We start from the raw sequence: 25522 nt of genomic DNA, 5'->3' as shown, positions 1-25522 counted from the left end.
AGGGGGGGCGGTAGGCAAGTGATTCCGGGAGCCTGAGTTCCAGATGTCTCTGGGAGGACCCCGGGCTGTGAAGGGAGGACCCCGGGCTGTGAAGTCAGTAGCCTCAAGTAAAGCGGACTATGCCGTCATCTGTACCACGCCCAATCAGCTAAGGGCCTTAGCCAGAGAAGGAAGCTCCTTAACCGAAGGAGGGTCTGCTGGCAGGCTGCCTCTGGGACTGACCTGTGTCTCCTCACGGGTCTCTGGTTAGGCTGATTTATCCTGTAGCTTTTGACTTGACAAGTCTCCACAACTGGGAGCCAAATTCTTAAAATCAATGTGTGTATGTGTGCCTATGTGTGCCTGTCTGTCTATGAAACACTTACAACCATATCTCTACACACAGATAAATAACACAGACACACATCCTGTTGGTTCAGCTTTTCTGGAAATCGTAACTATTGAATTGATATAAAACTACACAACCTCTAAAGCACACATTCTCACAGAATAATGATGTGGAAGATTATAATATTTAGTACAAAAACATGATACCAATTTTCCAGGGCTGGAGCGACAGCGCAGCAGACAGGGCGTTTGCCTTGCATGCGGCTGACCCGGGTTTGACTCCTCTGCCCCTCTCGGAGAGCCTGGCAAGCTACTGAGAGTATCCCGCCCGCACAGCAGAGCCTGGCAAGCTACCCATGGCGTATTCAATATACCAAAAACAGTAACAACAAGTCTCACGATGGAGGCGTTACTGGCGCCCGCTCGAGCAAATCGATGAGCAATGGGATGACAGTGACAGTGACAATGACCAATTTTCCAACTTAAGTTATATATGTGCACATACACATTCCTTTGCATACGTTACATATGTATAAGTGCATGTGTATGTGAGAGCAATAAACCAAAACTGTTCATTTATGGATGGTGAGATTATAGCAATTTCAGTCAATCATTTTACAATGTTTCTAAATTCCTCCAAATAAGCATGCATTACTTCTGTAAGAAAATTACATCGATATGTGAAGAAAGAATACACGTAAGCCTACAATTGTCTGCACTAATTTTGAAAACAAGCTGGATTAGGGATTTACAGAAAAATAATAAAACATTCTTGGGCTTAAGAACCCAAGTTTAAAGTCAACTGTGGTGACTAATTTTGACTTAACAGATACTTTTTCAAAACTGCAGGTATTTTGCTAACCTAATCTTTAAAAAAACAACCATGAATTCCAATGCAAAAACTATTTGCAACAGGATCACTTCTCTCTATTTGGCAAACAGTCTGGCTTCCTGCAAGCGAGACATAAGATGCAAATGCCATTTTAACTTTTAAAAGGAATATGCTCTTGACCTTAAAAGCATCCAACTAGATATTAACTTCATCACCTTAAAAGGAGCGGGGCGGGGAGCAGGGACGGAGGGGTCAGTGGGAAGGCTCAGGCCTCTGAGGCCTGGGATTCAATTCCCAGCCACTGCTCCCTGCAACATGCTGTAAAAAACGTTTTAACGTATTGTGTAAGTTCTGAAGGCCCCGTGCATGCAAATTTTAAGAACAGCAACCCACGAGTTCCATCCCCACCCCTCCCTCATTTCTGGTTTTGTCTGGCAGTGGCGGAGGCTTCCCAAGCAGTGCACAGGAGGTCCAGGGGCCCCACTGGCGAGTCTTGGCCAGCTCGGCTAGTGGTTCAGTGTGTGGGGGGGTCTCCAGGGTTGCACCCAGTGACACTCAGGGGACCGTGTGGTGCCAGGACTCGAACAGGGCTGAGTGTATGCCAAGCATCTGCCCGGACTGCCACGCCATCTCCCGGCCCCTTCCCGTTCACTAACCCCATCTGCCTCCCGCGGGTGCTGAAAACAATCTCAGTGCAGCAGGCGCACGGGGGGATCGAGCCCATCACCTCGCACTGACCCTGGCTGCTTTCTGAGTCACTCACTCACTGTCACTGTCACTGTCATCCCGTTGCTCATCGATTTGTCTGAGTGGGCAGCAGTAACGTCTCTCATTGTGAGACTTATTGTTACTGTTTTTGGCGTATCAAATACGCCACGGGGAGCTTGCCAGGCTCTGCCATGCGGGCGGGATACTCTCGGTAGCTTGCCAGGCTCTCTGAGAGGGATGGAGGAATCAACACGGGTCGGCCGCGTGAAAGGCGAATGCCCTACCGCTGTGCTATCGCTCCAGCCAACAGTGATTCAATCAAAAAAAAAAAAAAAAAAAAACAACGAGGTTTATATGTCAGAGAAAGGAGAGAAAAAATAGCTATGATCTCACTATCTCACTAGCTGTGGGATAGAGAAACAAGACCAGGGAATGGAAAGTATTGGATGGTGGCGACCCCTTGGCGTGAATGACAGAACGGAGAACACCCAGGAAGGGGGTGGGGCGAGGGGTCATGAGCTGAGTCTGAGGTAACATGAGGTGACCTGAGGACACTGTGGAGGGTCTCTGACCCTCTGACAACTGAGGTGAGATAATTGCGTCTCAAAGCCACATTCGCGTTAACACTGTTACAAACGTATCAAGTATCACAAACACGGTATCATTCAGACGTTTAAACATATCACATGTTAAACATCATAAACACATGCACATCACTCGCTATCAAAGCCATACTCATTAACACGCACAAACATGAGACCCAAACCATGTTAAACGAGTTGTTTAAAAAGTTAATTTGCCAAAGGGGACAGAGGGGGGTGGGTGGGAGGGGACCTTAAGACCCTAGTGGAGAGACTCTGAGACTGGGGGTGGGTGTGCAGTTGAGGTACTGCGTGCCTGAAACTTGATGCCATCTTAAATCATGGTGCCTCAATAAAAACTGAAGGAACACAATTAAAAAAAACAAAAAAGCAAAAAAAACCCACTAGGCTTACATAAGCACAAAAGGCTGATCTTTAAAAGAGATACGGACACAATCTGACACTTCAGGGTGGCAAGCCGCGTGATAATGACCGCTCAGGGCGACTTGTCAAATCCAAGGGCTGGAAACCAGTTCTGGGTCCCTACACGCCAGAACTGGGTGACGCCAGAATCACCTAGGGGTGGCCCCATGAATCCTGGTGCAGTTACTTCATCTAGGAATAAGCGTCAACTAGATCGTTTTCGTGGCCCTTCACATTCGAAACGTCTACGATCCCGACCCAGACCACCTTACCCGTGAGGTCGGTCCCTTCCGGGAACAGGAGGAGTTGAAGTGGTTCGTGGATATCACAAAAATAGTCGATCATGTCTTCAAAGTGGCTCTTGTCATCCTTCCACTTCCGGTGAATGAAGATGTAGGCGGCAGCCTGCATGGCCCAACCTAAAATCAATTTCACAAGTATTTACACATGATTCTATGCCTGCATTCACACGGTAGTGTGTGTGTGTGTGTGTGTGTGTGTGTGTGTGTGTGTGTACATAAATATATGTTATTTTAGTTTTCAGCTTCACTACACATTTTTTTAAATTTATTTATTTTTTTAATTGAATCACCATGTGGAAAGTTACAAAGCTTTCAGGTTTAAGTCTCAGTTACACAATACTCGAACACCCATCCCTTCACCAGTGCACATATTCCATCACCAAGAATCATAGTAAACCTCTCCCCAACCCCCAACCCCCTACCCCGCCTGTGTAGCTGATAAATTTCACTTTACTTTATCTTTATTTTGATTACATTTAATATTTCAACAAAAAACTCACTATTATTGTTTGGAGTCCCCCCCGGCCCCCCAAAGTCAGACCTGCTGGAAAGGAAGCATTTGATAATTTGTTTTCCATTGCTGAGAATGAAGACATATGAGGTCGTGTGGCCACCATAGTGGCCGCGAGGTTTTGGATTTCTGTATTTTGGTATTTTAGTAACTAAGTCCTGAGAAATTTCTTCCAGAAGTTGCATCATTGCTAGCTCGTACCTCTCTGCTACACTATATTCCACATATGTCACTACACATTTTTAATAATCGCAGTAAGTACCTTACGATGAATGCAAGTTCAGCACTGATCTCGGGTTAAGGTCCACACAGGAAATATTTTTAAGCGACTCTGAAAAACTGTGGGAGCTTGCAAACTTCTCGAAAACAGTTCCATCCACACCCAACTATTCACGTCTCCAGAGGAGGCGGGAACTTCCCCGGCATTTGTGGGAAACTCGCCCAAGGTTTCACCAACCCCCACGGAGCCACTTCAGTCACGGTCTCACGAGCCACACGGCTGTGGGGCGAGGCCCTGAGGGTCGAGGACCTCGCGTCATGGACGGGCCGTCCTCGCTACCTCCCTGTCTGTACCACTCAGCCTCCAAACCCCACCGGCGCCAGGCTCAGCACTGGAGACGGTCCCTGGGAGGGGGGCTGTGTGTGGTCCCACTGTCCACTGAGACCACCTACCTTCTCCAGGCCGAGGAGCAGGACTCCTCTGGCCGCCCCTCCCAGGCCCGACGGGACCAGAACCTCTGGTCAAAAAAAAAAAAAAAAGATAACCCCGCAGGTCAGTGGATGCCCGCCCGGCCTCGCAGCCAAGACCCGGCGGAGACGAGGCAGAGGGTGACTCAGCCCTAGGGATGAGCTGGGGCAGGGAGGTGGAAGGGAGCAGGCGGGGCGCAGCGTCGGAGGCGGGGAGCGCGGGGAGGGATGAGAGGACCGTGGGCGGTGCCAGTGCGAGGTGCTCCCCCGAGAGGTGCTCCCCCTCAGAAGCAGTCTCCAGAGCTGAGGTGGCCGTCCGGGTGGCTGGAGGAAGCGGGGGTGGGTGAGGGAGGCCCTGGGGGACGGAGGCGGAGCCTCAAGCGGAGCAGTCAAGTCTCTGCCCCAACGTGACCGGGGACAGGGCCGGGCCAGGGAGCACCTGGAGAGTCGACTGGGGAGGACCCGGGCCCGGGCCTCAGCCCCGAGCGGCGGGAGAGCAAAGCGCACGCCAGAGGCGCCCCTTGAACCCGAGACTCGCCGCCAGCCTGCCGGAGGAAGAAAGTGCTCCAGAGTCTGCCCCTGCACGCGGCAGTCACCCGGCACCGTGGGGCCCCGGACCCCAGCTCCTGCTGCAGGAAAGGCGGCTGAGGCTCCTCCGGCAGCCAACGCGAGCTCTGTCCCGAAGTGCTCGAGGGACCCCCGGGAGCCTGCACCCTCACCACTGTCCCGGCCACAGGCGCCCACGGGTCCCCCTGCAGGTCTCAAGTGCGAGCGCCTCACCAGGACAGCCCCAGGCACGGGGGGAACCAGGCGTCCCACGGCAGCACCCATCTCGAGGAGATGCACGCCAGGGCCCACAGGCACTCGGGTCCTGGGGTGCCTCGGGGTGCAGCCGCCAGGCTGACCCTGCCAACGGCTCGACGTCGCTCCCTCGCAGCTCACCTCTGTGGGACCGAAGAAAACTTCCGAGTACACAGGCTGAGGGCTCTGGGGTCTCCCTGGAGTGGGGGTGGGCCACGCCCCCCCAGCAGCCACAGCCACTCCCGATGCAGCCGCCACGGAAGCCGCGGCCCAGCTCGGCTGGACAGAGACGCAGCCGAGCCTGGAAACGCACAGGGAACGCCAGTCTTCGAGCGGGAACTCGGGGCGCCCTGGGGAAGGGGGGCAGGCGAGGTCCCGCCCGCCTGCAGCAAGGGTCAGTCCACAGCTCCGCCAACGGGGGGAAGATGCGAGCCGAGCCCAGCTCCTGGGACCCACTGGCCGGTCCAGCAGAGCCGGCACTGTCTGCGGTGCCGCAGACCCCACAGCCCACGGCCCCGCCGGCCTGGGGGGAGGGCGCCAGGTTTGAGGGGAAACAGCCCCGGAGCCAATGAAGCCCCGTCAACAGAAACAGCGACACAGGGGGCTCAGCCAGCAGCGACCGGCCCGGGAAACCCTCGGCCGCGGTCTCGGAGGACCCTGCAGTGAGGTACAACCATTTTCGAAAATTTTCTTTTGCTGAAGTGTTTCTTGGTAGCTCCATCAGCCTTTCGTTGTCAGGAGCAACATAAAACACACTATTCTGTGCCTGCTGGGGCATGGGGGCGGGGCTGGTGGGAAATGAGAGATGGGGTGGGGGGAAGGTCCCAACGCTGGTGGGACTCGGTTAGAAGACCAGACGCCTGGGAAGTGCAGACGAAGAACATTGCAAGCCACAGTGTTAAATTTTAAAAAATAAATAAAACACTGGATGGGTTTTTTTTTTTTCCCCAAGTGTAAGTCTTAGTAAGTCCATGCTAGGACATAGATTTCTACAAATATAAATAAGCACAGGCTGGAGCAATAGCACAGCGGTTCGGCGTTCGCCTTGCACGCAGCCGGCCCGAGTTCGATTCCTCCGCCCCTCTCGGAGAGCCCGGCAAGCTACCGAGAGTATCGAGCCCGCACGGCAGAGCCTGGCAAGCTACCCGTGGCGTATTTGATATGTCAAACACAGTAACAATAAGTCTCACAATGAGAGACGTTACTGGTGCCTGCTCGAGCAAATCGATGAGCAACGGGGCTACAGTGGCATAAATAAGCACACACCCACTTCTGTACAGAGCGTTTACTGCTGTGTGATGTCCCCCCCCCCACCTTTGTGCCCCCTTTGTGCCACTGGTTAGACCCACTGGTACTGGACCTAACCCTATACTGGCCCTGTCCCCTTTCATGGGTGAACAGCTCACCGTTCAGTGCTCACAGGCAGTGTAGCTCAGCAGAGACACTGCTTGGGGAATGTGGGCACCTCGTGCCTCAGCTGTTGAGCCCCAAGCCCTTATCCCTTCATGACGCCCCCAAAGTGAAAACGAAGAGAATGTTATGAGAGTGTCTGCCTGGTAGGTGTCACTATAAGCAGGCTCGGAGTGGACAGTCAGTGACTGCTACCAGCGTTATGAGCAACCCAACCTCATCATTCCTAACTATTAAACCGAGGTCCACAGAATTGTGACACAAAAGTTCCCATTCACAATAGTGAAACGTGTGCACTGCTGGGGGGTGGCCCAAGGACAAAAAATACGCACACAAAATGCACAAAAATGCAAATGATCGAGGGAGCCCCAGAAGACACCGCACAAGCGGGACACGTCTGAACTCAAGTCCCACAGCCGCAGGCTCAACACTCACAGCCGTCAGTCCTGTATGACTGAGCCCAAACCCCAGCGGAGGAGGGTCTGTGGGGGTGGGCTACTTGAGTCTGAAGGACGGAGAAGAAATGAGGGGAAGTGCTACATGGATGCACACAGCCCTCGGTAGGAAATGTTTCATGGGGCAGTAGTGGTTAGATCCGAATGCTGTGCCGACACGGCAAACGCAGACAGATACGGAGAAGGCAAAGTGCCAGTGCAAGGGAAGGGCCCTCTCGCTGGGCACTGGGCGAGCGAGGAGGACAGGATCTGAAATCAGAGGTAAGACAGGAGTGTGGGCTTTCACATACCGTTATTCAGATCTGACTTACAACATGCAGCTATCAGGCGTAGACCTTGGCGCACAGACACAGATTACACCCACCAGACATGACACCAACCAGGTTAAGGCACCACTTCCAGCATCCCAAAACACTCCCTTGTGTCCCTATGTCAGTGAATAATCACCCCATCACACACTCTCTCTCTCTCTCTCTCTCACACACACACACACACACACACACTCACACACAAAGTAGTACTTATTTCTCTCACTACAAGTCTCACAATGGAGATGTTACTGGTGCCAACTCGAGCAAATCAATGAACAACGGGACGACCGTGCTAAAGTGCTATAGATCATACAAATTCACACACTACGGGCTTATATCTTAGACATGTCCTACTCACTATCGTAAGCAGAAGGAGCTTGGAACAATTACCCAAATGTTCCGTGAACTCCTACTACTGTGACTAATTACACACTCCCTATGTTTCACGGAAACACGCCCGACTGTAGACGCCACTGCTTCTTTGCGTGTCACTGTTTCTCATCTCTGCCTTTCTGTCTGTCCTCCTTAAGGACGAACATTCAAACACTGCCTTGGCATCCTTGATATGCACTCAGTTTGGGGGCTAGTCTGGCTGAAAACAGGACTCAAGTTTCCAGAATCTTCTCCCCCTCAGAATGGCCAAGCTATTTCCCTACTCGTCTCTCGGCTGCGGCTAACGTGGCTAATGAGTCTGAGAGCAGTCTGTTCTGTGGGGGCAGCTTAAACGCGCATGTTCGGGGAAGTTGTTAATGATTAACTTCACCAAGTTTCTACCACCGGGAATCTCTGCTCAGCAGTGGGACTCTCTCAGTCGGAGTCTCTTCAACACTGGGACTAGCCATCCCGTCACATAGGATGTTTGGATTTCCTCTTCATTCTCCTGGGTCTCTGTCTGGAACTTCTGTCGATAGATGCTGAAACTCCGGATCTGTCCTCCCAAGATTTCTCACTGGCGCGACATCTCTGGGCTTGCCCCTCCAGCCCAGCAGCTTCGTCTGCGGTGCCTGCCGGCGTGTCTGACCTACTACTGGCATGAACTCCCGCACCGCTGCTCGCATTTTCAAGCCCCACATTCGTTTCTTTTCCACAGTGGCCAATTTTTACGGACAAAGAGGAAGAAACGTTCGTAATGCAGATACGAAGTAGGACTGTTTCAGTGTTTACCAAACGGTTATGAAATACTTAACGTCTTTCATTCATTCCATTTGTTTTCAAGGTAATCCACGAGTTAGGTAAAATTATTATTCCTATTTATGGATGAGAAAACTGAGGCACGGCAGGACTTGAGCTACTAAGCGGCACTGTCAGGTTACATAATGCTGTCTGGGCTCCAAAACTGGTGGGTTCTTCTCATTGGCTTGACTGATTGGACTTGGGGGCCACACCCAGCGATGCTCAGGGCCCACTCCTGGCAGTGCTCGGAGACCCGAGCAGTGCCAAGGATAGAACCCGGGCCTCTGGCCTACAAAGCCTTGGTGCTCTCCCGGGTGCTCCCCTCTTGCCCCTTCACACCGGCACCTTTAACTGTGCTACTGATGTACCTTTCCGCAATATATTCTTGGAAACTCTCTCGTGCTGCCCAAACTAAGGTCTTAGCCGTGTGCCTGGCGAGTAGCGGGGCATGAGCCAGGCCGCTGACTCCCCTCAGGGGAGCGTCTGTTTTTCAGAGGGGTGAGAAGCTCTACTCTGTACTGCTAGACTCTCGAAAGTGCTCACCCTCCTGTTAGGGAAGGACACTCAGCACTGAACAGCACCAACGGCGGGGATGTCTCTGCCGGCCCCGTGAGACGGGCGGCGGGTGGTGCAGGGCCCACAATTCACACCCCCCTCACCTGCCACTGCGGCCACCGACCCCGGGAGGGCAGCCCACAGCTGAGCCGCCCCCGAACCTCAGTCAGCAGGAAAACCAGGTGCTTCCCCTGGCGCCTTCGACTCCCCCGGCTCCAGGCCACACATCACGGACACCCGTGAGTCCTGCTCAGTCCCTGGAGCCTAAAGGCGTTCCTCGCTTTCATGACAACGACCATCACCGTCGTCACAGCCAGGCCTCGGGAGGGTTCCCCTGCTTGTCTCACCGCCGTTGACGCAGACTCCCTCCCTGTTGTGAAGAACAACCCAGATTCTCCGCAACGTTCTTCCGGTCCCAAAAGCACATTTTCTGTGACACTCATTTCACACATCTCTGAGCTGATAAATGAGTGCAATTGGCCGTGTCACCGCAATCCGCCTCGAGGACGTGTCCCTTTTCCTATTTTCTCCTCGGGGCACACGGCGTCTCTGGCGAGCAAAGCCTGGGGCCAGCTCTGCGCCGGCGGCCCTCTTTCCTCTCCGCCTGCCACGCCCCCCGCACAGCCAGCCTGTAAGTTTGCCAGCGGCTCCTCCTTCCCTCCTGGCCTCTGATCAAATCCGAGAGTTGGCTAAGGGGGCGGGAGGATATTAAAAGAGCAACAGTGCAGAAGCAGGACCCGGGCACGCCCCCACACCTTTTGGGGGGGCCCCGGGCCTGCTCGGCTGCACCCTAGGGAAGGCGAGGCTGAGCTGAGCTCAGACCCGGTTTCAGAAAGGTGGATCTGACCGTCACTGTTCGTTTCAGGGAAACTGGAGCGCGCTGCGGGCAGAGCAGTCCCGGCATCAGAAACACACGCGGCACGATGTCAGATACATAAATAAATAAATAAAAATTAAATGTATTTTAAATGGCATTCTCATAAAAAATAAACACTTCCACCCATTCTGTCATTTCATGTCGATGGGTTCGAGGAGGATCACAGGAACGTCCGCTCTTCCCCGCCCGCGCCCCAGAGCCGGGCTCAGAGACAGACTGACCCGGGTCCCCGCCACGCGCCACAGACCCACCCGTTCCTCCTGGGCTCCCGGCTGGCGGCAGGAACGCACCATCAGTACGAAGACGACGGTGGGAACGGACAGACTCGCGCCTCTCGGGAGCAGAGGGGCAGGAGCTGATGCGGGCGGCGGCGTGGGGGAGGTGGGGACCGAGCCCTTGTCCTACGCTCCCAGGGGTGACCCCCCCAGCCCCTGCAGACAGAGGACGGGCCAGGGCGCCCTCTGAACCCGCTGCCAGGGAACTCAGCCGGGAGCACGGACCATGGTGAGGAATCAGAGTTGTCAAGAGCACTCGGCGCGGGCAGCGTGTGTGGACACGGGCACGGCAGGCCCCCGCCAGCCCCTCCGTCTGCCCTCGGATGCCTGGGCGCAGGCGGGGGGAGGGCCATGCGTCCCGCGCTGCCTCTGTCATCTCCCTGCACGAGAGCCTGTGGTCACGCAGAGACGCTGCCTCGGAGGTCAGGGCCATCCGCACTGGTGCCGGGGGCATTCCCGCCGCGCCGTGCCTGCAAGGCCACTTGGGGGTGAGACAGAGCCACCCACTGAGACGGTGGCCGCAGCCGGGTCACCTGCGTCTTCCCCCGGGGGCAGGACAGGCCTCGCCAAGGTGACAGAGGGTGGGTCTGACTCCTGCGGGTGCTCGGGGGAGGAGAAAGAGGCCAATGGGGCCGGGGGGAGGCGCTCAGAGGCCCCCCACCGGGCCCCGCTGAGCACCAGCACCTCTGGGAACAAACACGTGCCAGAGTGCCGGGAACAGCGCAGAGGCCGGGAACAGCGCGGAGGCCGGGAAGAACATGGAGGCCGGGAATAGCAGAGAGGCCGTCGGCACACACCACCAGGCGTGGCCACCAAGAGGCACAGCGGCCACTGCCACAAACTCAGCCAGGTTCCTTGTGGCGGGCTGGACGGAGCCAGAGCCGTGTGGTACCTTAGGAAGCCTGGAGCCTACTCAGCCGGGAGACCAGGAGACAGACCAACAGGAGACCGAAAACAACGCGACACACAGTCGAAGAATTCGGATGCACCCGAGACACAGCTAACCTGCCACAGACCGGACACGCGGGGGTCTTGCAGCCACAGCACGTGCCCGGGGGCTGCTCTAGGCCAGCCTCTCTTCCTGGGTTCCTCCAGGCACGGAACGAAACTGAGTGAGTCAACTGGCCACACTCCCTTCGAGCTGGAGAGATGGGACAGCCAGACGGAGCAGGGGCTCGGGGGTGCAGACAGCAGACCCTTCCCCTGGGAGCCCCGTCCACTATCCGGGCGACTCTCGCCCGCGTCAGCCGCCCGACACCCTCTCCTCGGGATGCAGGCTGCCCGGATGCAGCCCTGGGGCGGCTGCCTCTCTCTCTCCCTGGGCCCCCGGGGCCGTGGCGAGTGGGGGGCCGAGGCGGCCAGCAGCTCACGGCTGTGGGGGGCAGGGGGCTCGCACACGCTCTCCCGGCGGGAAGGAGGCTGCTGGCAAACCTTCCCGCGGTCCGAAACAGCCAGAGGCACGCGGGGCTGGACTCCTGAGGAGAGGCAAGGCCGCCTGCGAGAGGAGGGCCGAGAGCGGGGGACTCGAGCAAGCGCCACGCCGGGCAGCTCCGAAGGCCCAGGCCGGCCCCAGAACCGGGGCCTGGCTGCCCGGGGAAGCTGGCAGGAGCCGAGCACCAGCAATTCCCTTGCAGGCGGCTCTGGCCAGAGACGCCTCCGTCTCCCGCGGAGCTGAGGCCGGATAGCGGGGGGGCCCCAGAGAGGGGGCAGGGGTGCAGCCCGCCCGCCCGGCTCAACCTTCGGCGCTGCGTGTGGTCCCCCCCACCTCCAGGCGTGACCCCGGTCGGTCGTACAGCACGGAGGAAGCCCTGAGCATCGCTGGGCGTGGCGCCAAAAACGGACCCCCCAGACCCACATGGAAACGAGCGGGGAGCAAGTCGGCGGCGGCCGTGTCGGATGAGGGCTCCAGTTTCAGGGAATCCAATAAAAGTTTTAAAGGAGGAAGCGAGGGAGGAGAGGGAGCCTTTTCCTTCTCGCCGGAAACAAAGTTTAGTGTCCTAAACTATAAATACCGCAGCTGGAACAACTGCGATCTGCTGCTAATGAACGGAAGGTAACCCGGCCCAGCCCACCGGGTCTCTGGCTGCCCTCGGAGCCTTGGTTATTCTCCTCCTTACTAAGGTGCTTCCCTCGGACGGCATGTGTGGCTGCAGCGAGAAGCGCCTCTGCCTCTCCGCGGCTTCCTGCAGCAGGAGTCTGGGACTGTCCCCACTCCTCACGGGCCCCGCGGAGCCGAGACTCCGCTCCTCGGCCTCCTCGCCTCCACTCCGGGCTCCCGGCACGGCTGGGGCCTGGCGCCCTGCCAGGTGCCGAGGGGGTCTGGGCCCTCCTGCACCCAGAGGCGCCCACGCGACACCGGGACCCGTCACAAGGCCAGGCCTGTTTATGAGCATCCCCGGCTGAGGGTGGCCGAACCTCCAGGGTGAAAAATAATAAAGTGAGTGGAGACTGGGAGAGGCTTCCCCTGCCGAGCACGGGCCTCACCCCTGCAACAGACGGAGCAGCGGCTGAGCGGTGCCAGGCCCGGCCCCAAACTGGGAGCGAACACGGGAAAAACCAAGCAGCAACATGAATGCCTACACGCCCTGCTATTCGGCCGCCCGATGTGCGGTCCCACTGCGCGCTCGCCCTGCCCGAGCAAGAGGGCCCACGCTCCGAGTCTCCAGAGAACACCCACGGCCCAAGGTTCCTCCCGATCGTCAAAAAGCAAAAAAGCCTGTGGCGTCCCTCGCTTTCCTGCTGTGCGGTGTGGCGGCCCCTTAGCCCGATCGTCCCTTCTGGAAGTGGCAGGATGTGGGAAAGGAGAGCACGTGACTCTGAGACGGACAGGCGATGTGGCTCATGTGTCAGCTCACGTGCTGGAGGAGGACCCGGGAGGGCAGTGACGGGAGGAGGGGTGCGTGTGGAGGGGCGGCAGGTGTGACACGTGGCTCAGAGACTGACTCGGGATGCTCACGCTGGGCCTCGCTGGGCTGCACTGGCTTCGGGGACGTCCCCGCCACAGCCTCCCGCTGCGTCAGGCGGGAAAGACGCACTCGGGCTCCGCGGCCTTTCGCAAAGCGAGGCCTGATGGAAGCTCCCTCGGAGGCCGTCAGTGCCCACTCCTCCCGGGTCTCACTCGGAGCCACGTCACAGCCCCTGGTTTCCCACTTTTCGCCACTGTGACTATGGTGCAGATTTAGGGCTGCGGAATTACATGAAAATTTACTTGGAAATCCTGAGGCCGTGGTAAGGAAATTTTAAAGAATGGCAGTCGATGTTAAAAATCACTCTCTAATGTTTTTAGGTTTTTGAAAAGCCTCCGATTCTTCTCCAAGCGTGATCAGTGAAGGACCCAGTGGAAGCATGCATGCCTCAGGCGGGCACAGAGGCAAACACCCCTCCCGGGAGAAAGCAGGGGCACAGGGTCAATTCTGAAGACAAATCAACATTTTAAAATTCAATTAAAATTTTCATTCCATAGTTACTAAGGGGTTACAAACTTCACTAAAAATAAAAAATTGGGGGCTGGAGAGATAGCACAGTGGGTAGGGCGTTTGCCTTACACGCGGCCGACCCGGGTTCAAATCCCAGCATCCCATATGGTCCCCTGAGCACGGCCAGGGGTAATTCCTGAGTGCAAAGCCAGGAGTAACCCCTGTGCATCGCCAGGTGTGACCCAAAAAGCAAAAAATAAATAAATAAATAATAAAAAATTAGTAGTAACTAATATTACCACTGTAAGTAACAATTTAAAAATCTAACTCTAGAAACCCTTTTGTCTTAGATAAAGTTTCATTCATCTTAGATTCTAGGGAAGGTAGCTTACCAAACTCCTTAGAACTTTGACTTAGAATCTAAACATTCCTCGAAAATTCTTTTGGAGTCGAATATTTCAGTGCGTTTTATACTTAGGGAGAAGAACTTTCAGGACTGAAGAACTGACTCGGCAGCCAGGGCTCAAGCTGGAGAACAGCGTGGCAGGTGTTCGCCTTGCACACACTGACCCGGGTTCGATCCCCGGCATCCCCTAGGGTCCCCCGAGCATGCCCTGAGCATCACTGTGAGTGATTCCCGAGCGCAGAGCCAAGAGTAACCCCTGAGCACTGCTGGGTGTGGCCCAAACAGCCAAAAAACAAACAAACAAAGAAGAAAAACAAGCGACCAACCAGCCGAGCCCAACTCTGTGTGACTTGGGTTCAGTACCTGAGTACTCCTGGGGGTGGCCCCAGGCAGCCGGGAGGGGCCCCCAGACCCCCAGCATCACTGTGTGTGGCCAAAACCAACACCTGCGCCACCCCCCACAAAAAAAAAGGTCTGAAGTTTTAATTTTCATCTACTCATCAACTCAGTAAGTCATATGAAATACTCTTTTCCTCCAGACATTGTATGAACTACAGACCGGGCAATTATATAAACTCGTGGGAAACAAACTTGTATTTGGAAGTAATTGTAAACGAGAATGTTGAGGACCCCCATCCAAGGCTGGCCAGTTCTCATCAAGTCCACAGCAGGACATAGCTGACCACTGAGTCACAGCCCCTCTTCCCCACTTGTTCCTTTTTTCCTTGTTTCCTTTTTTTCTTTTTTAAAAAAAAATTTTATTTTTTAAAGGACTAGACCGACAGCACAGTAGGTAGGGCGTTTGCCTTGCACGCGGCCAACCTAGGTTCGATTCCTCTGTCCCTCACGGAAAGCCCGGCAAGCTATCAAAGAGTATCTTGCCCACACGGCAGAGCCTTATAAGCTGCCTGTGGCGTATTCGATATGCCAAGAACAGTAACAAGTTACACAACAGAGACGTTACTGGGTGCCCACTGGAGCAAATCGACAAACAATGGGACTACAGTGCCATTTTATAAAGTAGTTCACAATATTTGATTACACTTAATATTCAAACACCAATCCCATCACCATGACACCTTCCCACCACCATATTTCGGATGTTTCCATCCCGAACCTTAATCCCTGCCCCAAAGCAGAACTGAAATAATATATTTTGTATTGTTTGTCATGAAAACCGCTGAGAATGCTACAAAAAAGTATCCTTAGGGGAAAGAAGGTGGAGACTGCTGTATTTCATCCAAGGGCCATTAAGCCCTTCCATAAAGAATCATTAACATGTTGTTAGAGGTTGAACCTTGTGTGCTTATATACATACATACGTACATACATACATACGTATGTATATATATATGTGTGTGTATATACACATAAAAAAACTATTTCTGGGGCTGGAGTAATAGCACAGCGGGTAGGGCGTTTGCCTTGCACGCGGCCGACCCGGGTTCGATTCCCAGCACCCCATATGGTCCCCTGAGCACCGCCAGGGGTAATTCCTGAGTGCAGAGCCAGGAGGGACCCCTGTGTAGAGCCAGCAAAAAAGCAAAAAAAAAAAAAAAACCTATTTCCCTCTAAGGTTGGTTGCCTCCTACTCTGAACCCCACCAAAAGTGGTGCAGTGCTCTTGGAGTAAGGTGTGTGGTAGGGACGGTCCAGGAGGAGGTTCTCTGTGGGCGAGGCTCGGCCTGAGCGTGTGGCGAGCAGCCGCGAGTGTGGCAGCGGCTGGGCTCTGGAGGCGTCCGGCTACAGGGGCTGGGTCCCTTGGGGGCCCCTCCGGGCGCACCCCTGCAGGGAGCCCGGCCTCTTGCTCCTTTCTGCCCATCATTTCCTTGTACAATTCCCAACTCCTCTGCTCCGGCTGGGAAACAGGCTGCTCCCTCCTGCCTGCTCCCCAGGCTCCGGCCTCGACTTGCCTCACTTGGCACTTGCGCCAGTTTCTAAATTTGTTGTTGTTGTTGCTGTTGTTGTTGTTGTTTTTTTTGCAATTCAATTCTCATGAACGATTTGCATTTTTCATGCAATCTTATAAAAAGTACAAATATTTGTGAGTTTACCCTGTTGGCGAGACATTCTGACAAGAGCTTCTAACCTGTGCAGAGAAAGAAAAGGGGCAACGGCAAAGCTAAGAAGGATGCCAAAAAAGACAAAAAAGGAAAAGAAAGGAGACAAGACAAGCAACCATGTAAAATAACGAGGGGAGCAGAGCAGAGAAGTCAGAACGGTGATGTGCGTGCAGAGTCGGCATAGAGACTTGGTGTCCCACACAGGACGCAGCTGCGGGGGAGGGGCCAAGCAAGGACCTGCTGGGTTTTTTCTTTCTCTCCCCTCCCTCCCTCCCTCCCTCCCTCCCTCCCTCCCTCCCTCCCTCCCTCCCTCCCTCCCTCCCTCCCTCCTTCCCTCTGCGCTCTCTCTCTCTCTCTCTCTCCTCTCTCTCTCTCCCTCCCCCCCCCGCCCTCTCTCTCCCCCCCTTCTCTCTCTCCCAGGCCGTCAGAGCAGGTACCACGGGCCTGAGGGCTCTGCCACCAACGAGTCTGTTCTTCTAGGTCCGCTTTCCAGAACACAGAGTCCAAACGGGCCTTAGCACACACCTCGGCGGCTCACAGTTGAGAGCAAGAAGACACAGAGGGGAAGGCTTGGGGGGGTGGGGGAAGGGGGCTGGGCTGTACCGGGTGTTTTGCTTGGTTGGTCCTGGGGCCACACTTGGCACTGCTCAAGACGTATTCTTGGCTCTGCATGCAGGGATCACTCCCGGTGGATCTGGGGCGCCGGGTATCGAACACGGGTCGGCCGTGTGCAAGGCAGGCAGCCTGCCTGCGGTACTATCATTCTGGCCCTGCACTGGGTATTTAAGGAGCGAGTGAACGAGCCGGAGGAGCCAAAGGCCCGGCAGGCCTCGCTGCAAGCTGGAAGCCGGTGAGAACACAACAGAAAACAGGACACTTTCCTCTTAAAAAAATAAAACTCATGTGATAACTGGCTGAAAGAGTCAGAAAGATGATCCCTGCACCCCGCTGGGCAGGACAAAGGAAGCGTCACATTCGCTGCCTACTCTAGAATCCTGACTCGGAGTCCTGCCAGCGGTTAGAATCCAGGCCGAAGATTCAAGTGCTCAGACAGTTTCCACTTCCCAGTAAAACAGGGCCCGACCCTACTGCTGGGCAAAGCGCGTCTCCGGGGAAAGCTCTAGAACCCGCACACAGGAGAGCGGGCACAGGCGTAGAGGGTGCCAACAGGGCCTTTGACGGAGACCAGACCGGCACCCACAGGCCCTGCAGCGCCACGGCGACACCTGACAGCTCTGTGCCCTTATGAGCCGGCGTTATTCCAACTGTAAAGAGCGGGAGGGAACTGCCACAGGCCCTGGGGACTGAGATGAAGCAGGCCCGGCTCTGGTGGGGGCTGGGGCCCCCCACCCAAGGACAGGACTCAGACTTCCAGCCCGCAGGCTGTGAGGAGCACGTAGGCACCAGCCCCGGAGGGGCGCACGCCAGTGGGGGGGGGTGCTCGGGGAAGGGAAGAGAGCGAGCTCTCGGGCCGGGAGATACCGCCTGACTTAGATTAAGAGCTAATTAAAGGTAATTAATTGAAGGAAGCAACCAAGATAGAACAGAAACCACGGAAACTGAGAACAAAAATACATCGGGGTGGGGGGAGAATCACTCAGGATGACCAACGCCAGCTCACTAGGAGGCCGGGCGGGGCACGGGGGGGGCGAGAGGGGCAACGGCACGCTGGAGTCTGAGGACACAGATCAGAGCACTCCTCGTGGAGACAAATTACAGACAAATGAAGAGCTCAACATCAATGAGAGAAATTGAGCTGGCAGCTTCAAACCCCCCCACCCAGACAACGGACGGCGGGTCGATGGCTTCACAGCCGAGCCCTCTCCGTCAGCCCAGGGGGAAATGTCAACCCCAGGAGGGGGCATTTGGCATCTCCTCCGTGGAGGCCCAAACGGACAAATACATCACAGGTCAGAGACCCGAAAGCCCCAGTTCCTGACACACACACAAACAGAAACCCTTCCCAGGTTCACGAACCCGATGCCACACAGAGTAAGTACCCAACAGGGCGGCCAACAGGCGCTGCAGGGCCGTTTCGGGGCACCAAGCGTGCCCCTCGGCCAGTGGGCAGCTCGGCTGCCCTGCTTCCGTCACCCCCGCCGGGCGGGCCCAGCTCAACCCAAACAGCGATCGGCCTCTTTCTCGGTGATGCTGCTAAGTTGTCCGTGTGACGCGGTTGGTTCATTTATTCGACTCTGGGGGTACCCCCGGGTACTCAGGGCCGCTCTTGGCTCTGTGTTCGGGGACGGCTCCCGGTGCGCTGCCATATGCAGTGCCGGGGGTTGAGCTCATGGTCGGCCGCCGGCAAGACGGGCGCTGGCCTTCCCCACCCGCTCCCACTCCCCCACGGTGTGCATCCTTAAGCCGTCCCTCCCCGCTCTTGGTCCCCGCGGTGCTGCTGTGCCGGGAGGGCAGGAGCTGCGGGAATCTCTCTACCTGGTGGGGGTCTGCGGTGCTGTCTCCCAGACACGCTGCAGAGCAATGCCAGGGGCTGTCGCTCCCTCCGCTCGCCCAGGGCGGGAGAGCAGCAGAAGCCACCGGCCCCCAGAGCCCACACGGGGAGGCCTGTCGGGGCTCGAGCTCTGGACTAGACACAGGGCTTCTTTCTTTTCCCTCTTGCACCACTGTAAAGAATTCATCAGCTCCACAGTTGGACTCATGACCTGAGGAAGAAGGCAGCTGGGATGGAGAAGGGACCACTAAGTCAATGATGGCTGGAGGGGTGGGAGATGTGTGCTGAAAGCAGACAAAGGACCAAACGTGATGGCCTCTCAGTATCTGTGCTGCAAACTATAACACCCCAAAGTAGAGAGAGAGTGTGGGGGAAACTGTCTGCCACGGAAGCAGGGGGCGGCGGGAGGGATACTAGGGACACTGGTGGAGGGACGGGTGTTTGATCATTGTATGAATGAAACTCAGTCATGAAAGCTTTGTAACTATCTCAGAGTGGTTCATTTAAAAAATGTATAAAAAAATGAAAAATGAAAAAAAAAAGAGTTCATAGCTGAGTTTCTCTGCGAGTGACTCGCCGGCCTCTTGTACACTTCCCTTTGAAAGATTTCCGCCCCCCGCACGCACCCACAGACCTTCTCGAACTCACAAGCACACTCGAGTCTTCAACACCTTACCGCACTACTGCAGCGTGAAGCGGAAGACGGTAAGGCAGCTAAGAGGGACTTCCCGTCTCTCCCGGGGTCAGTTCTGAGGGCTGCTGGGCGGCGTCTGCCCACTGACCAGCTCTCTGAGGCCCGTGCTCGCCGGCGCCCTCGGGCCTGCGAGGACAGAGACAGACGCTCTCGCCAGGAACCCCGAGGCCTGGGGATGAAAGACCTGGAAGCTTCGCGCTGGTGGTGTGGGGTGGGCCAGCGTCTCCTGAGGGGCAGGACAAGCCGGAGCCACTGTCCCGGGCAGGCGGCCGAGGGAAACATCAAGCCACGGTCACAGGCCACACACACACACACACACACACACACACACACAGAGTGAGCGCACACACACAAATACACACACAGATGCACACGCAAGCGTACACATACACACACACACACACACACACACACAGAGCCGAGCCTTTGCCTTCTGGGATCACTGAGCACCCAGGCACACTGGTGGCAGCAGAGCCCAGAGGGCAAAACACTCAGGCCAGAAACGTGGCACAGGAAAGCGAGACGGCGTAGGAGCAGGGCCAGGGGTGGCCGGCTGCTGAGACGTCAGCTCGGAGGGCACCTGGGGTCCGTCCCCGTGATGTCTCTCGAAGGGCTGGGATCACGGCTCAGCTTAGCAGGAAATGCAGAAGCATCGCTCCCAGATCAAAACAGTATGTACTGGAGTAAAGAACGGCGCTCTGACCGCTGGGACAGAGCAGGATATCCCAGGGTAAACCCCCGTGTATGCGGTCAGCGCATCTGACAGAGGAACTGAGAGCGTGAAACAGAATGAAGACAGCCTTTTCCAACAAATGGTGTTGGGAGAATTGGATAATAGCCATGTACAAGAAATTAAAGCCGGGGGGCTGGAGCAATAGCACAGTGGGTAGGGTGTTTGCCTTGCAACCGCCCGGGTTCGATTCCCAGCATCCCATATGGTCCCTTGAGCACTGCCAGGAGTCATTCCTGAGTGCATGAGCCAGGAGTAACCTCTGTGCATCGCCAGGTGTGACCCAAAGTGGAAAAAAATAAAAAGCAAGAAATTAAAGCTGGATCTACATCTCACACCGTACACGAAAGTCAACTCAAAGTGCACCGGAGACCTTGAGATGAGACCTGAATCGACAGAGGAAAATACAGACAGAACAAGCTCTAAGACACAGACCTCAAAGGAATCTTCAAGATATACCACTGGCAAAGGCTACAGAATCAAAACTAAAGCAATGGGACTACATCACACTTCAAAGTTTCTGTATAGCAAAAGACACACATGCTAAAACTAAACGATACATCCAATAAAGGGTCAATAAATATCCAGGATCTATAGAGTAACTCACAAAGGTCAATCACCACAAAATGAAAAACCCCGTCAAAAAGCGGGGAGAGGAAATGAACAGACATTTCTCTGAGGAAGACCAACAGGCACGTGAGAAAGTGCTCATCGTCACTTATTACTAGGAAAATCCAAATTGAGATGATGAGGTATTAGCTCACACCAGTGAGGACGGCACGTGTCAAAAACACCGAGAACAACCTCTGCTGGCGGGAGTGTGGGAATAAGGAGCCCATCCACTGCCGCTGGGAATGCTGTCTGGCCCAACTCCCCTGGGAAACAGTATGGAGGGGACACAGTAAACTGAGAACTGAGCTTCCATACACCCGGCAACTGCAGCTTTGGGTATCTACCCCCAGGACAGACAAACATTCCTTCAAAAGAACATACGCACACCACTATTCACTGCAGCACTCAGTACGGTAGCTGAAAGTTGGACTCAACCTAGATGTCCAAGGGCAGATAAGTGGATCATGAAGATATGGTATATCCACGTGCAATGGAACACGACACAGCTGTAAGGAACGATGAAGTTGTGCAATTTGCTGCAACATGGTTGGAACTGGGAGACATCATGTTAAATGAAGTAAGCCAGAAAGGGATGAACACCGGATATCACTTCTATGTCATACTTAGAATGACTGGACGAGGGAATGCAATAGTTTAAAGGGGCGGGGGCACCCTGTTCAACCTTGACCCCAGAGTATAGGGAAAAGAAAGAGAGAAAGAGAAAGAAGGAAGGAAAGAAAGAAAAGAAAGAGAGGAAGGAAGGAAGGAAGGAAGGAAGGAAGGAAGGAAGGAAGGAAGGAAGGAAGGAAGGAAGGAAGGAAGGAAGGAAGGAAGGGAGGGAGGGAGGAAGGGAGGAAGGGAGGGAGGAAGGAAGGGAGGAAGGGAGGGAAGAAGGAGAGGGAGGGAGGGAGGGAAGGAGGGAGGGAGGGAGGGAGGGAGGGAAGGAGGAAAGAAGGACAGAAGAAGGAAGGAAGGAGAGGGAGGGAAGGAAGGAAGGAAGGAAGGAAGGAAGGAAGGAAGGAAGGAAGGAAGGAAGGAAGGAAGGAAGGAAGGAAGGAAGGGAGGGAGGAAGGGAGGGAGGGAGGAAGGGAGGAAGGGAGGAAGGGAGGGAAGAAGGAGAGGGAGGGAGGGAGGGAGGGAGGAAGGAAGGGAAGAAGGAGAGGGAGGGAGGGAGGGAGGGAGGGAGGAAGGGAGGGAAGAAGGAGAGGGAGGGAAGGAGGGAGGGAGGGAGGGAGGGAGGGAGGGAAGAAGGAGAGGGAGGGAAGGAGGGAGGGAGGGAGGGAGGGAGGCAGGGAGGGAGAAAGGGAGGGAGGGAAGGAAGGAAGGGAGGGAGGGAGGGAGGGAGGGAGGGAGGGAGGGAGGGAGGGAGGGAGGGAGGAAGAAGGACGGAAGGAGGAGGGAGACGGAGGGAGGGAGGAAGGGAAGGAAGGAAGGAAGGAAGGAAGGAAGGAAGGAAGGAAGGAAGGAAGGAAGGAAGGAAGGAAGGAAGGAAGGAAGGAAGGAAGGAAGGAAGGAAGGAAGGCAGGCATACAGACAGGGGGGAGGGGGTAAAGAGACAGATGAGAAGCAACGGGTAGTCAGGGGGGGCCAGGTACAAAGGTCGTGGTAAGGAATGGGAGAGCCAAATATCCAAGTCACAGAGCCAACAGCCCCGAAATCAGGAGACCCAAACTTTAGCACCCAGACTGGAGAGGTGCCTGTCACGGGGCACACTGGAGGGGTGTGAGGGGGCAGGGGAGGGGGCCTGGGCACACTGGTGAAGGGAAGCTGACCGTGGGTGGTGGGATCGGTGCTGATATTGTAAAAATATTCAACGATGAATAACTTTGTAAATCACAGTGCTTTAATTTTTTTTTTTTTAAAAAAAAGGTGAAAAAAGCAGCGTTTCCCATCCAATGAACATGACACAGTTCTGACCCTGGGCAGGAAGTGCTTCTAGCAATCCTGATGTCAAAGTGCACAATAAGCGCACTGGAAAGAAAGCTTCGTTACACGTCCCTGGACTAAGGGTGCTCAGGAAACCGCACCAAGCATGTCGCCAGTTCCCTCCAGGGGCTCCGGGAAGGAGTCAGCATGGGTGCCGCCTGGGGGCCGAACCACCCAACGTGGGCCCGGAAGAGCCATGGGACCAGGCGCCCTTCAAAGCGTCAGGGCCCCCTGGACACAACCCACACCCTGGAGAACATTCTCCTTTCCCACCCAGGAGCCTTCAAATCAGACGGGAACAGTGTCACCACCCACCAGGCAAGAAAGACGCCAGGGCCCGTTTTCCCGACATGGGAAGGCAACCCAGGAGAGGCGTCCCTCCTCCGGCCAGGCCAGAGAATGACCCCCAGTCTGAGCTGGGCAATCACACAGCAAAGGCACAGTGTCACATCAGCGGGGGGGGGGGGGGGGGGAGGGGGGCTACCTACCAAAGCCGGGAACGCTTTTGAGACTGGCTTTCAGGCACACTTTCTCCAGCCTGAGGTAGCTGTACCGCATCAGACAGTTCCACAGGAACATCCAGTCCATCCTCGTCCGGTGATTCATGATGATGACGCTTCTTTCCCCGGGGACAAACGCGTCACCTGTGATGATCACTTTCACCCCAAACATGGTCTCCAGCAAGGCCTGCGGAGAGACAAGAGGGACGGGAGGGGCCATTCTCCCGCCACGGCTCCCCAGGGTGGGGCAAGCGTGTCCTTAGCTGCCCGTCTCCGATAACTGAGGCAAAGAGCGTGATGCATTTCACGACGCTCGCATCTAAATTAAATCAAGGCCAAGTTGAATCAGGAATAACGAGGCTGGGAAGGCTCAGGATCCATTTCTGGCTCCGCTAATTTAAGAGTCTGGCAGTTTTCTAAGTTTTTAAAAAAAAACCACTATCTTTCATGAAAATCTTCACGATACGTTAAGTTGCTTTAAAAATACAAGAGGTACACAGAATTCCATGGTACGTTTTAAGGTCACAGATACTGTATACTACTTATTCTTAAAGAAGAGTCACTGAGTTTAACACCGAGGGGACAGATAAGCAGGATAGTGGGAGGAGCACTAGCCTTTGCACACAGCCGACCTGGGTTGGATCCCCCAAGCCGCCCGAGGAGTGACCCCTGAGCACAGCTGGGTGTGACTCCACGCCCCCACCCCACCCCACCCCCGCTGCCAGGATTTTGGGTTCAAAGGGGAGGGAGCAGAAAGTTGCTCTTCACTTTCTCTCTTTCAGATCTTTAAAACAGTTATTTGCTGACCTTAACACTATATGGGGGCTGGAGCGATAGCATAGTGGGTAGGGTGTTTGCCTTGCATGCAGCCGACCCGGGTTCGATTCCTCCGTCCCTCTCGGAGAGCCTGGCAAACTACAGAGAGCATCCAGCCCACATGGCAGAGCCTGGCAAGCTCCCCGTGGCGTATTCGATATGCCAAAAACAGTAACAACAAGTCTCACAACGGAGATGTTACTGGTGCCCGCTCCAGCAAATCAATAAACAACGGGATGACACTGCTACAGTGCAACACTATATAGAAAATTAAATTACTGCACTTCCGGTCTTTTGCTTTTTGGATCTCACCCAACGATGCACAGGGGTTACTCCTGGCGTTGCACTCAGGAATTACTCCTGGTGGTGCTTGGGGATGGGATGATGGGAATCGAATGTGGGGTGGCCGTGTGCAAGGCAGACACCCTCCCCGCCGTGCTATCGCTCCAGCCCCAAATTACTGCACTTCTTACAAAAGTGTTGCAAGCCCAGCTCCTACAGCGGAATGTGGTACACGGAAATGCTTAAACATTTGCTAGGTTTGTTTAACTTTTCTGACGGCTAGACATAGACTATATACAAAATATTAAGAGGAAAAAAAACACATTTCTTTATTGTCTTGTTCATAGGCCACTCCTGGCAGTGCCCGGGGAGTTACTCCTGGTCCATAAGGGATGCTGGGGATTGAACTAGGGTCGGCCGCGTGCAAGGCAAGCACCCTACCACTATACTATCTCTTCGGCCCCACTTCCTTAGATTTTTAAGCAATATTCCAGTAAGATCAACAGTTCTCCAGCACATACTGTGGCACTCCTAGAGTAGCAGAAAGGGACGAGGCCACGTAGGAGAAACGGTTTGGCAGCAAAGAAAGTGATGTCAGGGCGGCAACAAGGGCACAGCATGGCCAGGCAGAAGGAAAAGCAACACAGAAGTGCATCCGCTTGCAAGACTCATAAGCAGGCAGCCGGACGCTTCGGGGCCTGGCGAGGTGGCCTTCTGGCTCTTCCTTCCCGTTTCACACCAGCCCGTGGCTTCTTCCACTCCACAGGACGCCACCGTGTTGGGACACTAAGTGTTTGCTGAGGGTCGGCTAATACTCTATTTCTTGACCTGGTGGAGCGTTAGTGTGACCCCTTAAAGAAAAGCTTTTCAGCTTAGGGATTTTCGTTTTTGTTTTTATTTGGGATTTGGGGGCGTGGGGGTGGCAAAGTTCACTGAAAAGTCTATGAAACTTAAAGGCACACTTTGCTGGATAATATGAAAGAACACGATATCGAAGACCCACAGGACTGCAAAAATAGAGGCCCACGGGAAAGCGGTCAAAAGAAACATTGGCTACAGAAGGTATCAGAAGTGGTTTAGGTTGCAACTATTATAGAGTCACAGTGTTGACATCTTGGAGAGTTAAACATGATCCTCTGGATTTAACTACGAAATGTCTGTGGTTTGCACCAACTTTTCCAAGGGGTCCGTGACCACCCACGTGATGATTTCTCACGGCAGAGAGCCACGGAGAGCTGGGGTGTGACGCATGAAGCTCCCGGAAGGAGAGCTGGGGTGTGACGCATGAAGCTCTCAGAAGGAGAGCTGGGGTGTGAGCATGAATCTCCCGGAAGGAGAGCTGGGGTGTGAGCATGAACCTCCCTGGTGGAAGGGTCCTGGCCACGGAGGAAGCTCCAA

The 25522-nt window shown here is 55.0% G+C and overlaps 1 protein-coding gene across 1 annotated transcript in view; it reads right to left on the bottom strand.

Moving 5' to 3' along the window:
* Positions 1 to 25522, bottom strand: part of LCLAT1 (lysocardiolipin acyltransferase 1) — a 129585-nt gene that overhangs the window by 46780 nt on the left and 57283 nt on the right. Inside the window, exons 3-4 of the mRNA XM_055122389.1 lie at positions 23015 to 23213; positions 3144 to 3290 (exon numbers count right to left, since the gene is read on the bottom strand). Of these exons, the coding sequence (XP_054978364.1) occupies positions 3144 to 3290; positions 23015 to 23213 (346 nt within the window). The remainder of the gene's footprint in view (positions 1 to 3143; positions 3291 to 23014; positions 23214 to 25522) is intronic.

Source organism: Sorex araneus, chromosome X (genome assembly GCF_027595985.1).
Source record: "Sorex araneus isolate mSorAra2 chromosome X, mSorAra2.pri, whole genome shotgun sequence".
Taxonomy (NCBI): domain Eukaryota; kingdom Metazoa; phylum Chordata; class Mammalia; order Eulipotyphla; family Soricidae; genus Sorex; species Sorex araneus.
Note: the sequence above shows the minus strand (reverse complement) of the source record. Positions and strands in the feature narration are given on the sequence as shown.